The sequence below is a fragment of the Pelobates fuscus genome, chromosome 5 (genome assembly GCF_036172605.1).
Source record: "Pelobates fuscus isolate aPelFus1 chromosome 5, aPelFus1.pri, whole genome shotgun sequence".
Taxonomy (NCBI): Eukaryota; Metazoa; Chordata; class Amphibia; order Anura; family Pelobatidae; genus Pelobates; species Pelobates fuscus.
Window position 1 is genome coordinate 286,662,380 of NC_086321.1, and position 16,187 is coordinate 286,678,566.

Consider the following 16,187-nt stretch of genomic DNA (forward strand, 5'->3'; position numbering starts at 1 on the left):
AACACGCTGTGCATATTCAAGAATTGACCTAATTTTGATTGCTTGAAATTTGCTGGAAAGAGTAAAATCTTCCAATATTATTTCAATTATATGGTCGGACCACAATATGGTTAAATTACAACTGAAAACGGAATTGACTAGACATCAACCTGATTGGAAACTAGATGATAACATACTTATATCCAAAGATAACAGAGATCCTATTGCAAATGCAATAGATCTGTATTGGTCAGATAATGGGGATAATGAAGTGTCACCATGATGAAATGGTGAAATGTCATAAGAGGCCACATAATCAGTCTAGAAGCACATGTAAAATCAGCCAGGTAAAAATATATCATCTCCTGCGAGAGCTTTATCAAATCAAATAAATATTCTTGAAAATAAAATTAATGACATCTTAATATTTAAAGCAAATAGAAATATGCAACATATGAAAATTAATTATTCTTATAGGGGGAACAAAGCGGACAAATTACTCACTAATAAAGTCAAAGCTCAACAAAAGAATACATTAATAAACAAAATAAGACAAGGCAAGAAGTAATAGTAGAACCTGGAAAAATTGGCATGGTTTTTAAAGAATATTATCGTTCTTTATATAATTTGCCTTTAACAACATCTCAAGAAGCTATAAATAAATATTTTTCTGGTAAGGATCTTCCCTGGCTAAATAATTACCAGTTAGAGCAATTGAACAAATAAATAATGTCCCAAGAAAATGATAGAAGCTATTAATGCAATAAAAAGAAATAAGGCCCTGGGACCGGTTTGTGGATTCCTTCTATAAAATTTCTAAGGACATACTTACTCAGAGACTTGTGGAATGTTTTAACTCAGCTATGTTTACAGGGGAGATGCCAAATGATGCTTGTAGCTGAGATTGTCCCTATGCTTAAACATAGAATTTTAATTTCATTAGAATACAAAAAGCTTTTTATACAGCTCTATATATTATCTGAATGGGATATCTTCTGTTTTTAAATTAAATTAGCTAATTAAAAATGAGAAAACTGCAAAGTAATTAACTAAATGAGTGGATATTATAAAATCTGTTAAAATTCAGAATCTCCCTCCTGCTAAATGCAGATGGGAAAAGGACCTACATATAAAAAAAAAAAATTACATAAAAGAGTGGAATGCGGCCCTTCAATCTGTTTACTCCTCAGCCTACTGTTTAAACATAATGGAAGCCCATTATAAATTGGTGAATAGGTGGTATTTGACTCCTGCCAAATTAGTTAAATTTTCCAATTCGGACACACAGAAATGTTGGAGATGCGGATCAGAAGGAGCAGATGAGATACATATCTAAAACTACCTCAAATATCAAAAGAGAAGAAATATTTTCTGATCCATGCCTTGATGGCTTTTAAAATATCTATAGCCAGAAATTGGAAAAAGACAACAATAGATACTTGGCAGCAAGTTAAGGAGGCTATCAGAATCCAATGCAAAATGGAAGGAGGCATCGCCTCACAATTCTGCATTAGTATGTATAGATATGAAATTTTGAACAAATGGATTAAGATTCTTGATATGCCCTCTATAGATTGATATATATATTACATATGTACACATCTATTGTTTGATCAGATTCTGCCACAAGGGAATATCCTGACTCAGGATAACATTAAAAGAAAGACACAAACTTGTTTATTGAAAATAGAAAAAATTAGTTTTATATATATATATATATATATATATATATATATATATATATATATATATATGTTGTATGTATTGTCAAATATAATATATGTTACATGTATCAATAATATGATGAAACAGATGAAGGAAGGGACAATGGATAATTGTCGCCTTTGTATGTAAAGTTTTTTTCTGATGAACAATGATAAAACAAATAAATTATATAAAAAAAAAAAAAAGAAAAAAAAAAGAGGCATAGCCTCTGAAAGACTGCGTCAAGTCCATAAGTTCATCTAAACGGAGAAGTAGCAACGTAGTAGAAAGAAAACCAATTCAGGAACAATATCCCCAAATTTGACAGTCAGGAACAGACGGGAATACATAGAAAAATTAAGCTGGAAGAGAAAGTGTTACTAGAATGAAATAAACTGTATGCAACGATAAACCTTACTGAACTGTACTAACATACAATTGTAAATAAACATATAATATTAATATATGAAAAATAGGAATGTAAACAAGATCCCCTGGCCCTAACTAACTAAACAAATCTGGAAAAAGAACGCCCAGAGTTAAAACCCAAGGGTTAGACATACTTACAGTAAAACAAACAGTAAACGCGGTTAATATAATCGAAAACAGACATAGGGTTAACAAAATAGTGTAGCCAAAGTAACACAAAGTTTGGGAAGAGAAGATAGATAATGAGGGTGGGAAAATATTCGCCTCCTGTCCTTATTAAAATTAAGATTATTAGTACACTAAAGCTAGCAAAATCTTCAATTTGACAACATGACAGGCTTCATATTTAGCAATTTCAACACTGAGATAGCAAAGAAAAAGCGGGGTTCAACGAGGGACAAAAGTAGAATGTCTGAAACGTGGATTCACGTGTCCAATCCGCTGTGTGTAGGATATCAAGGAGTGAAGCACCCACTGATAGAGAAGAAGAGACGGCTGCTCCTCGCACCGAATGTGCCCCGAAAACAGGGTCTATCCCTGCCGAAGATAAAAGCCAACGGACCCATCTGGCCAATGTAGTGACCGTAACTGGACTGTAAGGTTGAACATAAGATATGAACAGTTGGCTGGAGGAGGGAGACCATAGAATTGCGATAGAAGCCACGTAGGAGCGTAGGATCGACACCATGCAAAGTTGAGGATCTGAAGGGAAGAATGCATAGAAAATGGAAGTGGAGTCGGTTTTGGTGGGACGGGAGATTTCAGGGGACAAGGTGAAGGCATCCACGTTGAAAGCCCGCATGTCCGCAAACCGGCGGAAAGAGACCAAGCAAGGAAGAAAAGTAAACTTGGCCGTAAGTTGCTGTAGAGAGAGTCGGTCATTAGAGGGCCAGTTACGCAAAAACTGGAGGACAACCCCGACGTCCCAAAGTCGTGAATATTTGAGTCCTGGAGGACGACGCAATCAAATGTTGTGGAGAAGGTAGCAGATAAGGGGATCTTGCCCCACCGGAATTCCTTGCGATGGTATGTGGGCTGCTGATATAGCCGACCGAACCATGTTAATGGAACGATAAGTTTTCCCAGCAATAAATAGCGATGAGAGGGCAAGGACAGCCAGGCTGAGAGGTAGCATCTTCTCATCCCCAGCGCCCAGGAGTCACAGAGGAGGTCCTTAGCATCCTGCGATAAGTCTCCAATGCACCATGCACCCTGGAAAGCATCCAAGTCACCAAGAGGAGATGGCTGTCTAGGATCATCGGATGTGATTGTCCTAACGGTTTCCCGATGGGTTGTTCGGCAGGAGGAGGTGATCCTCGTAAGACAACTCCAGTAGGTCTGGGAACCAGGGTTGATACTGTCATAGAGGTGTGAGTAGTGTCAGTGCCACATCCTGACGGCGGACCTGGTGTAGGACTCGCTATCATCACAAATGGTAGGAAGGCATAGGCTCCGTGGTGTGGCCAGGTCTGAAGGAAGGCATCCACCGAGACGCTATGCGGATCCGGAAGCCAGCTGAAGTGTTTGGCTGTTGCTGCGGAATGCAAGCATTTCTATTTAAAATGGCCCTGTCTGGTAATTGAGGTTGGCAAAGACCTGAGGATTCAATTGCCAGTCACTTCCGTCTCGCGAGTGATGAGAGAACCAGTCCGCTGTGAGGTCGGAATCTCCCGGCAAATGTTCCGCTAGGAAAGTGATGTTTCTCGGTAGACAGTAGTTGAAAATCTCCTTCGTGAGATCCACCACCTGTGAATGGGTGCCACCAAGGCAGTTGATGTAACAAACCGCTGAGACATTGCCCATCTGGAGCAAGATGCAGCAATCAGATTTTCCTTTTGTGAGGCTGCGTATTGTGAATGAACCTGACAGAAGTTCAAGGCAATTTATATGGATAGCCAGGTCTTGGGAAGTCCATACGCCTCCCGTGGCTGTGGTCTGTGGCCCCCCAGCCTTGAAGGCTGGCATCTGATTCCAAGATGAAATATGGTTGAGTGCCAAATATGGCTCGGCCGTTCCAAACCTGCATGCAGTCCAGGTATTGGTTCAGGTTGACTGTGTGTGGGGTTTTGGCAAAGGAACCGTGTCTTGAGGCGTTGCATGGCACGATAATGTAAAGGGCCTGGGAAACTCGCCTGGATGGAGGAGGACAGCAGACCCACGATCCGTGCGAACAATTGTAGATGGATGGATGGCATTCAAAGCACTTTGCAAATCTTGTTTCGAATGGCGGTGACCTTCTGGAGAGACAGGATGTGGAGTCTATTTCAAATCCCAGGAACTGTACCATCTGAAAGGGGTTCAGCGCCGATTTTGGCTGATTGATCACGAAACCCAAGGACTCCAATAACTGGACGGTGTAGGTGGTGTGAACTTGTAGTGTGTCCCTGCACTAGTCGAAGAGTAGGATATCATCTAGATATATGATGCAAAGTATCCTCTGAGTGCTACTACAGGTTTTAGCATTTTTGTGAAGCACCAGGGAGTTGAGCTGAGTTCGAATGGCAGGCATGTGAACTGCCACGTGGTCCTATGCCAGAGGAAACGTAGGAATGGACGACTCATTTTGTGCATGGAAATCGAACGGTATGCGTTCTTGAGGTCCAGGTGGGTGAACCAGTTGCGGTCACGGAACAGGTCCCGAAAGAGGTGAATACCCTCCATTTTTAAGTGACGGTACACTCCATGGGTGTTCAGTTCCCGAAGGTTGATGATCGGGCGAAATTCCCCAGATTTCTTCTTGACCAAGAAAATGTTGCTGGAAAACCACCCGGGTCCGGAGCCGGTTGGATAGCAGCTTTCGAATGCAGGTGCCGTAGTTCCTGGTCTATCAGTTGCTCATCTGCGGACGAGGGGTTTGGATTTGAACCAGGACGTCCTCAAACTCTATCCGGTAGCACTGCACGGTTTGCAGAATCCAAGTGTCTGATAAAAGGTCTGCCCAGTTCTGGAAAAAATTTGAAACACGGCCCGCTACTTGGTATGTGAAGGGAAAATAAAATGGTGACTTACCAGAGTTGAATCTTGCATGGGAACGACCTCTTCCACCACGGCTGCCGTTCAAGCCTCTGGAATAATGGAAGCGTTGGTGGTTCCCCACCTCTGGGTAGAAGGGTTGGTGTTGGTTTGTACGGGGGCCTGATGGCCAGAAGCGGCTGGTGGCACAGCCCCTCTGCCGACCAGCCCTGCCAAAAACACCTCTGGGTGTTGCATTGCCGAAGACTCTTCGCATTGAAGACTGAGCCTTATTCAGTGAAGTAAATATATTAAGGTGTTTGTTAAGTTCCTTTAGAAAAGCCTCTCCAAACAATCTACCCTGTGCCGAGGGTCCAAGCTCCTTGGTGCTGAGATCTGATACTTTTACGTCTATTTGGAAAAGTGGTGCTCGGCGTCTCTCTGAAGAGAGCGCCACATTAGTATTGCAGAGGAAGCAAAAGCGCCTCTGTGCCCACTCCCTCATATTGTGTTCCCACTTGTGCACCATATCTGAGGTGAAAGTATCCGCATGGGTATAGGCGTCAACAGCCAAATACATCACCCGGGCTTGATGGCATCCAGCAGTTTATCCTGTGCTCTTTAAAACCACGTTCGGCTCCTCTGCCACAATGGGCCATAAACGTCAACATGAGCTGGTAAAATTGGTGGGCACGACAATAACTGTGGTCTCAGAGATCGCGATGGTCAAGGTGCAGCACTAGGGTAGGAGACCTGGGGGGGAGGTGTGTCACATTTGTTCTGAATGCCTGTTGAAATAGTTGCCAGCCAGTAGGCCAATATGATGGGAAGGCTATAAGTCACCGGGGCTCACCCAGGAGAATTGGAGCCTGCATGCACAGGTCTGCTCAGCAGCACAAAAAGGGGGCTTACCCCAACTAGGATAAGGGAGATCCCAACTGGTATTAACCAACCCCAAGCAAGGTACCAACATGCTGACTGGTCCCAGTATTAAGGTGGATGGCAAGGTGAAGTTTGCAACACTAGCAGAGTGTTCTGTGAACACGGAAGTGTCCTCTAGTGGCTGTGCTAAAACTGCCTCTAGTGGCTGTCTACCAGCATCCATGAAACAGCGCTGAATGTCCTCATGCTGTGCATGAAGATGTTCACTGTCTTCAAATACCCCAAAGAAAGCATTGATTCAATGCTTTCCTATGGGGAAGGCCTAATGCGAGTGCGTCGCTAGTCAACCATGCACCGTCGGTGCTGACGGGGCAATTTATCAAGGCAAAACAAGTGCTATTTTAGCAGCAAAATGCTAAATTGTGAGAAGCATTATATAGGTTTCCATGGTGATTGTTCCTTAATTTAGCTATTTGCCCCAGAATATCACTTTTTTCCCATAAATCTCCCCAATGTGTGGAAGTATACTCTATTGTTAGACTTTGACGTGGCTTCTATTCTATTAGGCAGAGAATTGTTTTCGTATTCTGTTATATGTTATTTCTAAACAAGCCGGAAGCAAACGATTAATTTTATTATATTTCTCTTTTTTGTTCTTGTCTGCTTTATCAGCTAACACAATGTACCTTCAAATATATATTGACGTATTTTGGTACTCAGCACAAATTTATGCAAAACGCAGTTAACATAACTTCCCATATCCTTTGCACATAATGTCCCATTATTGATTTTTGCAAGCTATTTGATTAGTTAGTCACAGTTGTTGGTCACTCTTCAGCATTACTTGCTGTTATAGGTGTAAAAGTTGATGATACACAAATTAAACGAACACTCTATGCACCAAGAAACCTTTAGCTTAATAAAGCAGTTTTAGTGTATAGCCCATGTTCCTGCAACATCTCTGCTCAATTATCTGTCATTTATGAATAAATTAACTTTTATGCTACCCTAGCCACACCTCCCCTGCAGTGCTGTATTTAGCGCGAGGCTGGTAAGGCATTTGCCTTGGGTGGCACTTTCAAGGGGGCGGCAAAAAAGCCGCTTGCCAAATGCTCTGGAAAATGTCTTGCCAGCCTATTGTCCTATTGAAACTCTAAATTAAACACACTGTGCAATAAAAGGAAGCTACAATTGTAGATTATTTTTCAGGAAGCGTGTAGGAAGGCTGTAAGAGCCACAGGTGTGGCTAGGGCTGCATAAACAAAAGTGATTTAACTTATACGTGGCAGGGGACTGAAAAGTGAGACTGCAGGGCATGATTTTTTAGACCAAAACCACTTCAATAAGCTAAGATCGTTTTGGTGCTAATAGTGTCCCTTTAACTATGCAGAAAATAATACTGAAAGATAACTCAATTATTTTAGGGATAACCATGTTACAATTATCTGGCCAAGTTATCAACTTGGCTTATTTACCCTAAATTGTGCTACTAGATAGTCAACTATAACAATTGATTGTTCAATGTAATTCCACAATGAGAAAAGATGTTTGAATGTCTAAAAAAAATGACATGTTTTTCTGTTGATTATACTTAAAAAAAACAAAAACACTTTTTTTTTTCATAAAAAAAAAAAAAGGATTTCACAAACTCTAGCTTTAGTGTATATTATTTTGTAATGAATACATATAAGTAAATACATATTTCTACTGAATGTCCTTTACTGTTGCTCAATGGGCCAGCCATCTTTAATCCTCTTTGGTCAGCAGCTTGGCTTATCTAATCAAAAAAATGTGCAATTAATGAAGAGCTAGTTCATGTTCACTAATCCTGACATCCTGCTAAGCAGTGGGCATATGAAAAGTAAACTCAGCCATTTAGATTTAGTATATTTTTAGCACATGTGTTTCTGATTAAAGAGACACTATAGGCACCCAGACCACTTAATCTCAGAGAACTGCAATGTTTACAGCAGGCGTTTCCTGCTGTTTCACAGTGTTTGACTCCACGAAACAAAGCTGGACTACAAATCTACAAATCTCCCATAGGAAAGCATTGATGCATGCTCTCGTCGCACATGCGCATTAGGCTCACCCCCAGTGGAGATAAATCTCCCCCATGTGTGGAAGTCTGCTCTTTTGTTAGACTTTAAAATAGCTACTATTCTATTAGGCAGAGCATCATTTCCGTATTCTTTTATTTTGTTATTTCTGATCAGGCCTAAAGCCTGAAGCAAATGATTAATTTTATCAGGTTTCTCTCTTTTTATTCTTGTCTGCTTTATCAGATAACACATATGATCAAAGTCCCACTGCTAGGTAACATTTATAAATAGATTAAAAACTCACTGTTTAGTGAATTAACCAAAACAGTAGTCCATACTTTTTCTTATGGATAACTTTTTCTAAAGCATAATTAAAAACAAAAAACGAACAGTGGAAGGGATTGAAACATCCACCCGCAGAGCCACTTACTTGGCTTTTTTAATGTTTATTTTTTTTATTGCAAGTCCTCTCTCTTTTTTCAATAAAGTTGTACATTTTTATTATTCTTTGTTTATATCTATTAGGGATCCTTTTGTGTACGCTGGACCTTGAGTCCATTGGACATCTTTGTATGTAATGTGTGTGAATCGGAAGGGTTACCCCCTAATTTAGGATCCCTTAAAGGGACACTCCAGGCACCCAGACCACTCCTGGCCATTGGAGTGGTCTGGGTGCCAACTCCCACTACCCTTAACCCTGCAAGTGTAATTATTGCAGTTTTTATAAACTGCAATAATTACCTTGCAGGGTTAACTCCTCCTCTAGTGGCTGCCTACAAGACAGCCACTTGAGGGCACTTCCGGGATTATAGCACAGATTTTCTGTGCTATAGCGTTGCTGGACGTCCTCACACTATGTGAGGACCTCTAGCGTTGTTAAATCCCCATAGGAAAGCATTGAAAGCATTTTCAATGCTTTCCTATGGGGAGGTCTAATGCGCGTGCGTGACATTGCCGCGCATGCACATTAGGTCTCCCCCGCCGGCGGGTGTGATCAGTCTCCCCAGCCGGCTGACGTGGTGACGGGGAGGAGCGGGGGCGGACCAACAAGAAGCACCGAGGGACATCGGCGCTGCCTCAGGTAAGTCACTGAAGGGGTTTTGACCCCTTCAGCAACCGGGGATGGAAGGTGGGAGGGGGAGGGGACCTGCAGTGCCAGGAAAACTGATCGTTTTCCTCGCACTGGAGAGTCCCTTTAACACACCACACAGTATATTTAAGGGACTTTCTGTTTTTCTGGGACTGAAACATGCCAACATTACAAAATGTGACAGATCTGCTTTAAAACAATCATTTCATGCCAAACTATCAAGACTATCTAGATAAAGTTTCTTTGTAACAAAATAAGTCTACAAGTAGACTTTAATTCTCACTTATAGTAATTTTAAAAAAATCTCCCAGCTATCCTTCCTGTTCAGCAATTTAGCTATTACTGATTAAATTTGAAATCCACTTTAAACTCCCAACAAATCTCACTTTTGTAAATAACCTTGTATATTTCATATCTAGGCTATTAAGTAATATGCGGTGGCAAGACTGCTTTAATTGGTTTTAAAATAAATGGTTGGTTTTAATTAATTAGGGTAAATAAATCCTTTATTTTTATATGGATTAGGAGTCCTGGTTTCCATTGGACCCCACTTCCTAAAGACTCTTTTTGAGAAGCATTGGATTGGCTGAGCCATCTTCACTTGTGACTGAGGTGTGGGGTGTCCCTTTATCTAAACTGTAAAAGGAACTCTTCAATGTTGAAAATAAATGCACTTATTTTTCAAGCTGGAGTGTTCCTTTAAATGTTTGCTCCTGCTGACCTACACTATTGTATGGTTGAAAAAAAAAAAATAAAAAAAAAATATATATATATATATATATATATATATATTCTTCATCATTCAGGATAGAAAGATACAGGCGGCTTTACTAAGTGGGAGAGTCAGCCAGCCACACTTCTGCAGCTGAACCGACATGTCACGTGCTACTCATTGTTTTCAAATGTGGTGGTTTCTATAATGTTTGTGTGACAATTTTTTCCAGTTTTTTTTTTTTAAAGAAGTCAGACATCGGTGTGTGCAGCCACCCAACCCATGGCACAACTGTCCTATCCAGTGCTTCAAGTGAATCCTAACGCTACAGTGTTCCTTCCCCTGGTCGTATTAAGGCCCCCCTATTTAAATTAAAAATAAATAACCCTTACATGTTTTTTTTTCAGTGCAGAGGCTCCCTTGAACCTTCCACAACGTCATCAAGGAGGGAAGGCCTCCTCCTGTGTGGTCCAATCCAAGGTTCCTAATGCGTATGCATGGTGAGTGCCATACGCACATTCAAGTTTTCACATAGAAAATCATTGTATTGGGCTTTGAGTTTTACTCAGTCAGTGCAGTGGAGGTGCCACTAGTGGCTTTTATACTGACAGCCACTAGAGGTGGAGTTAACCTGTCAATGTAAACATTGCAGTTTCTAAAAAAAAATGGCAATGTTTTAAAAGGACTGGCCATCTGCACCCAGGCTACATCATTGGGATAAAGTGCTCTGGGTGACTAAAGTGTCCCTTTAAAGAGGTAAAGAAGCAATTGTAATCTGAAATTGTCTTTCCAAAAATGCCATGCAAGTCTCCATATTCTTGAGCAGCTCCTTCGTTGATATCTGACTATAGTTGATAGCCATGTCTGTTGAGTGCCTAGCTACATATCCCATAAACTCTGACTGAGTAGGGGTAAAGAATCGTAAGAAAAAAAAAGAAAGAAATGCCTGACAAGTGTCAATTACTTCCTGATCTGAGCAGAGTTCATAGCAGGAAGTTGCAAATCCCGGGGATGTGCAACAAACCTCAGAACTTTAAAGATGAATATCTTTATGTATTTGTATTTTTTAATATGTTGTGTATTTAATGCATTATAATTGGGGTCAACACAGCTCGAGTGTCCAATCCATAACTATATAAAAACATAATATATACATAATTTCTGTAGAAAATTTTGATAAAAATTGTGGAAAGGGCAAATCTTTTACAGCATTCCAACTGTCCAGTGATACCACAATTTATTTGTCTTCATTTTGACTTCCAGTTCTAAGCCTAATATATAATAACTATTTGTGAAACACCAAGTTTACATAAGTGAACTGGAATATTGTGCGTAACACAATTCCCCAAGGGCAGTAATCTCTAGTTTTTTTTTTTTAGAATTCATCAACAATAAAGAGATAGTTTTGGACCCCCGAGCCTATCTTCACATCAGTACACGGCTTAACCTCCAGATGACATGACTCCCAAGTTTTTATTTCCAAAATTAACAAATGAATGGCTATCAATGTAACAACAGGACAAATATAAAACATGATAAGGAATCGAGAGTAACAGAGGAAGTGATATACCTTGTGAGGGTAGCAAAGCCAAAGTAGAAATCTGGAGGATCTGGTAAAGTACATCTGCAGGAGGCTCAAGAGGCCTCTTCTCTCACCTGCTGTTTTTTTCCCTTATCTCTCCAGCAAGTCCCCCCCCCCTCCCCCCCTATTTTTGTTTTTCAAAGCAGCCATTTTTCTATTAACTGCCATTATTCCTCACTCTTGGGTGGGAATAAACCTAAAAGGTACAAGCCCCTCAATGATTGACAGAGAAAATGCTTATTTTGCCCACTAGTCAAAGCAGCCTTAGTAAAAGTGCCACATACCTAGGACGGACGATGACTTATAATATAAGGTGGAATGCAGCAAAGTAAATTACAATATTTGTACAAAGTATTCTGGAATGTAATACGGTAGTACCAAGTATCTCACCATATTCTGGAAGATAATACGGTAAAACCAATAAAATTTTGTCCACAGTTGCAAATTAATGGGGGGGGGGGGTTCCCAAGTAAGGGCTGTGTGAGCATCATTTTAACAGGTCTTGTAAGTTCAAGGTCAGCCATGAGCAATGAATGCATACTAAAAAAAAAAAAAAATCTAATGAAAACACTTTTTTTTTTCTACTTCAGACAAAAACAAAAAAAAAGTTAGAAATTATGATGACCCGAATATATATCTTTAAGATCATCCAGGACCTGCAAGATCAGACTGATTTAATTCTGGAAGACAAGTAATGCATCTGCTAGATCTCATTATGGAAATTCTTCGTAAACACAGTCCATCACCGATCTATATTATTGTAAAGATAGCCAATTCTGCTGAATATACAATGCCTTCCAATGAATCAGACCCATAAATAATCACTATTGTACATTTGTTTTCTGCGTAGGTTGCGCACCATCCATAATGCAATTGTGTAAGAAATATGTTTGCTGTAGCACCAGGTTCTGACCTTACTATACATTACATGCCTGCTTACATAAAACTGCAATTATTGTGAAAATTTAGAGTGGATTAGATTTTGTTCCGTTTTTTTTATTTTTCTGCAGAACCAATTCAATTCAACAAAGGTTTTCTGTACTACAGTGACAGAATACTGTGAAATGCTTCCCAGGGGATGTGAAATTAAGCATCCACTAGGAAGGAGAGGCAGAGAGAGAAAGACACAAACAGGAAGAAAAAACATAATTTGATTGCAATACACGACTTGACAATTCCTATTTATGCAACACTGGATACACAGACATTCTAATGAATGCTCCAGCATTCACTGAAACAATTAGTTAATGAAGAATTTTAATACATTATATCAAAATTCTACAGCATTTAAACAACCTTTTTTTGCAATTATTTTTAGTAAAATAAGGGTGTAAAAAATAAAATAAATCTACAATATTTTTCATATAGCTTCTCACATTCTTAAAGATGGATGCCTGCCCTGATACCTTTTAAAGAGGATGTTGTTCAAGAGCAGCAGACCAAGCAGTATAATGAAAAATTACTTTATATAACGTATACCCAATACAGAGAGAGAGATATGCTTGCAGACCTTGCAATTGCTGTACACAAACCACTAGTCACTTACTTCAGCTGGGCTTTTGGGTTTGAAGAGAAGCTCGCATTGCTTGCTGCAAGAGGTGATGTCCCCCAGCTGAGAGTCAAAAGGGTCCCCTGCATAGGCTGCAGACACTATCACAATTAGGGAGAGAAGGAGGCTGAGGTCACAGCTCCAATGCTCTGGAGATCCCATTCTGCTGTAGCTTTATATACAGGTCCAGGTGAAGATGCACTGAAGACAGGGAACAGCAAGCAATGTGCAGTGTCAGAGCAGCCCTGACGTCATGTGCTCACTGAAAAGGACTATGGGAGAGAGAAGGAGGGGTGTACAATATGCACCAGTGTTTGTGCATTGCTCTTTGCTGGGATGCAACAGTTCAGGCTGTTATTCTGTCTCACTAACTTCCCTGTCAAGTGGAAACATTTTGTCAACACTGACTGATGGTTTTTTGTGTGTTTGAGTTATATGAGGAATATATGTAATCATTTTAATTGGTATTTTTACTCAACTATCCTTAGGGTAGTATTGCATGTATATAAAAACAAATACCTTGTATGTTCAGGTAATTGTCAAATTGTTATTATTTATAATAGTAATGTATGTGTAGGTATTGGAAATCAGTCAGTATAGGGTTTAGTAATTGTCAACTTATTATTTATAATAGTAATGTATGTGTAGGTAGGTACTGGAAATCAGTCAGAAACAATGGCTTGCAGTAGATTGAAAACCTGGCTAAAAGTTTATTATGTTCTGTGACAGGGGAACACGTTGTCAAAGTTATCCTCTTCCTCAGTGCTTCCATTGATTTGCTCTAAAAACACCCTCACTGAGTCACTTTTGTCTAGTTTAATAATGTTTATAAAATATACTGCATCAATGATAAGCCAGAATTTATAGACATCTGCAGCCGTCTGCTAAAATCACTGTAACCAATGAATAAAAAATGGCAATCACATATAAGTTGAGCTAACCTTTTTTTTATGAAATGCCCACTTTCTTTTGAGTCTGTATTAAGTATTTAGCAAATCACATCACAAAGCAATTCAAACAAGGCAAACATTATCCTGAAGAGGAGAAATATAGTTTTATTTCTCCTCTGTAAACGTTCTCTATGCTGACTGCAGACACTGAGGACAGAATTTGTAACAATGATTGAAAGAGAGCAAAATGGAGACTCCCAGTTGCAGAGGTTTGGATCTCTACATCTAATTTAATTTGGCACACCACAAAAACGCACGTTTAGTAAATAAAAGGTACGCAAACAAAATGTTAAAAATCCTGAGTACACTGCGCAAAATAACCAATTGTGCTCAGTGTGGTGACATTCTGTCATCAAACTAGCATGGTGACCAGGGGTCATGTGATCAAGTTCATGTAGATCTTTCTTACAGGGGGATAAGCTTTACTTTGATATGGTAATTGATATGGTAATTTACAAGTCAGGAAAGAGATAACCACTCCCCCCACTATCCTCATTCCTCTCTGTTCCTTCTTGGCTGTGCTGCTGAGCAGATGTGCAGACGCCATGTGCTAGCATGGGGAACCATGTTACACTCTGTTGCTTCCTTTTCTTCCTTGGTGGATGTGATGTTGGACTTGCAGCAGTGAGCCATTACTAGATGTGAAGGCCTAACCGTGGGTGAGATCAAACGTGTGGGGAAAGGGATTACTATATAGCTAGATAGATTTAAAAAGGTTGTTGCTCCGTGGGTCTGGGCTGTGTGTTTGTGATACATTTATAGTATTGTGTTGTTGCCTTCTAAATAAATACCTTTTAATGTAGACGAACCTTGTGTAATATATATATTAATTTGGTGATACACCACACTCAGTTTGTAGCTTAGAGGTTCTGGTTTAGGAGAAGTTTGACCAAAAATGGAGCTCTCTTCAGCACCAAAAGACCACCCTCACCTCAGCTGTACGGCTAATGTAGAATTGAAAAAGTATCTGTCATGGCAAAAGACAACATAATCTTACGGCACAGTGTAAGAATTATTGTGCTTGTTATCCTTTAATGTGCAGCTTCCATCCCCCTTTCTCTTAAAGGGATTCTATCGTGTTATGTCTGGTCACCCCCTCTGCATGGAAAGTCATAGATACATGAACAGACTTATGTGATGGAAGGAGGGAGAAGCTTCTGAAGAACTTCTCGTAATTAAATAAAAAGAGAAAATACAGCAAAATAGTGTGCAGTATCTCTGATGTAAGTGGGTAGAAGAGAAAATGAAAGCAAAGGAAATGCACTTACAGTGTGTAGAGCTTAAGTTAGCACTACTTTAATGCGCCTGGGAGGTACTAGGAGGTATCCCCACCTAGGGATATCTGATGTGTTCTTTAAGGGGAGGATGCCACTCATTAGGGTGCTCGAGGGCCAGATCTCCCAATGACCAACAGGAGGGATGGGAGCACACTGCACAGTGCTCCTCTCCTGCTGGTCACTACATGAGCAGGCAAACTGCAGTAGAGGAGCCTTTGTTCCCGGCTTGACAGAGCACAGAACTGCTTCCTGTAGGACCGGGCACAAGGGGGGACAAAGAGACACACAGAGGAGCTGGGGAAGAGGAAAAGGAGTTGGGGAAGAAACAAATGCACAAAGGGGCAGGGGGGACAAAGAGACACATAGAAGGCTGGGGGAACAAAGCAGACACACAGTGGGGCTGGGGGGAAAGAGACACACAGAGGGAAAGGGAAAAAATAAACACACAAAGGGGAAGGCTAAAAAGAGACACAAAGAAGTTTGGGAAGAAACAGATAGATGCCTGCTGGGGAAGAAAAAGGGCCTGCCAGCCAGGGACAGCCAGCTGTCCAGCGAGCCACAGCAGCCAGCACGCCTGCCTGCCAATCATCCACAGGAGCCAGCCTGTCAGCTGCAACAGCCTGCTAGCAATAGTAGCCAGCATGTCAGCTGCAGCAGCCTGCAAGCAACAGCAGCCAGCCAACAACAGTAATTAGGGTGAGATGATCCAACTTTGGCTGGGTATCAGAGAATGGGGGACAGAGTTTTAGAGAGACCCCTCTCCAGGGCCCATTATACTCTAATGGGGCCTTGAGGGGACTCTTTCTAACATACAGTTTGCCATAAATATTCTTGAAAACTTGAACAACGAATGGGTGTTTTTTACATTTTTAAAGTTGGAGAGGAGTGGGAGGGGCAATACTGGATCCGCCCCGGGGGCCATATGCTCTATGTCAGGCATAGGCAACCTTCGGCACTCCAGTTGTTTTGGACTACACCTCCCATGATGCCTTACCAGCATTATTGGTGTAAGAGCATTATGGGGGATGTAGTCCACAAC

The 16,187-nt window shown here is 40.7% G+C and overlaps 1 protein-coding gene across 1 annotated transcript in view; it reads right to left on the reverse strand.

Moving 5' to 3' along the window:
- TMEM59L (transmembrane protein 59 like) overlaps positions 1-13,188 on the reverse strand; it is a 78,492-nt gene extending 65,304 nt beyond the window's left edge. The window contains exon 1 of the mRNA XM_063455405.1: positions 12,919-13,188. Within this exon, the coding sequence (XP_063311475.1) occupies positions 12,919-13,083 (165 nt within the window). The 5' untranslated portion in view covers positions 13,084-13,188. The remainder of the gene's footprint in view (positions 1-12,918) is intronic.
- Between the last annotated feature and the right edge of the window lie 2,999 nt (positions 13,189-16,187).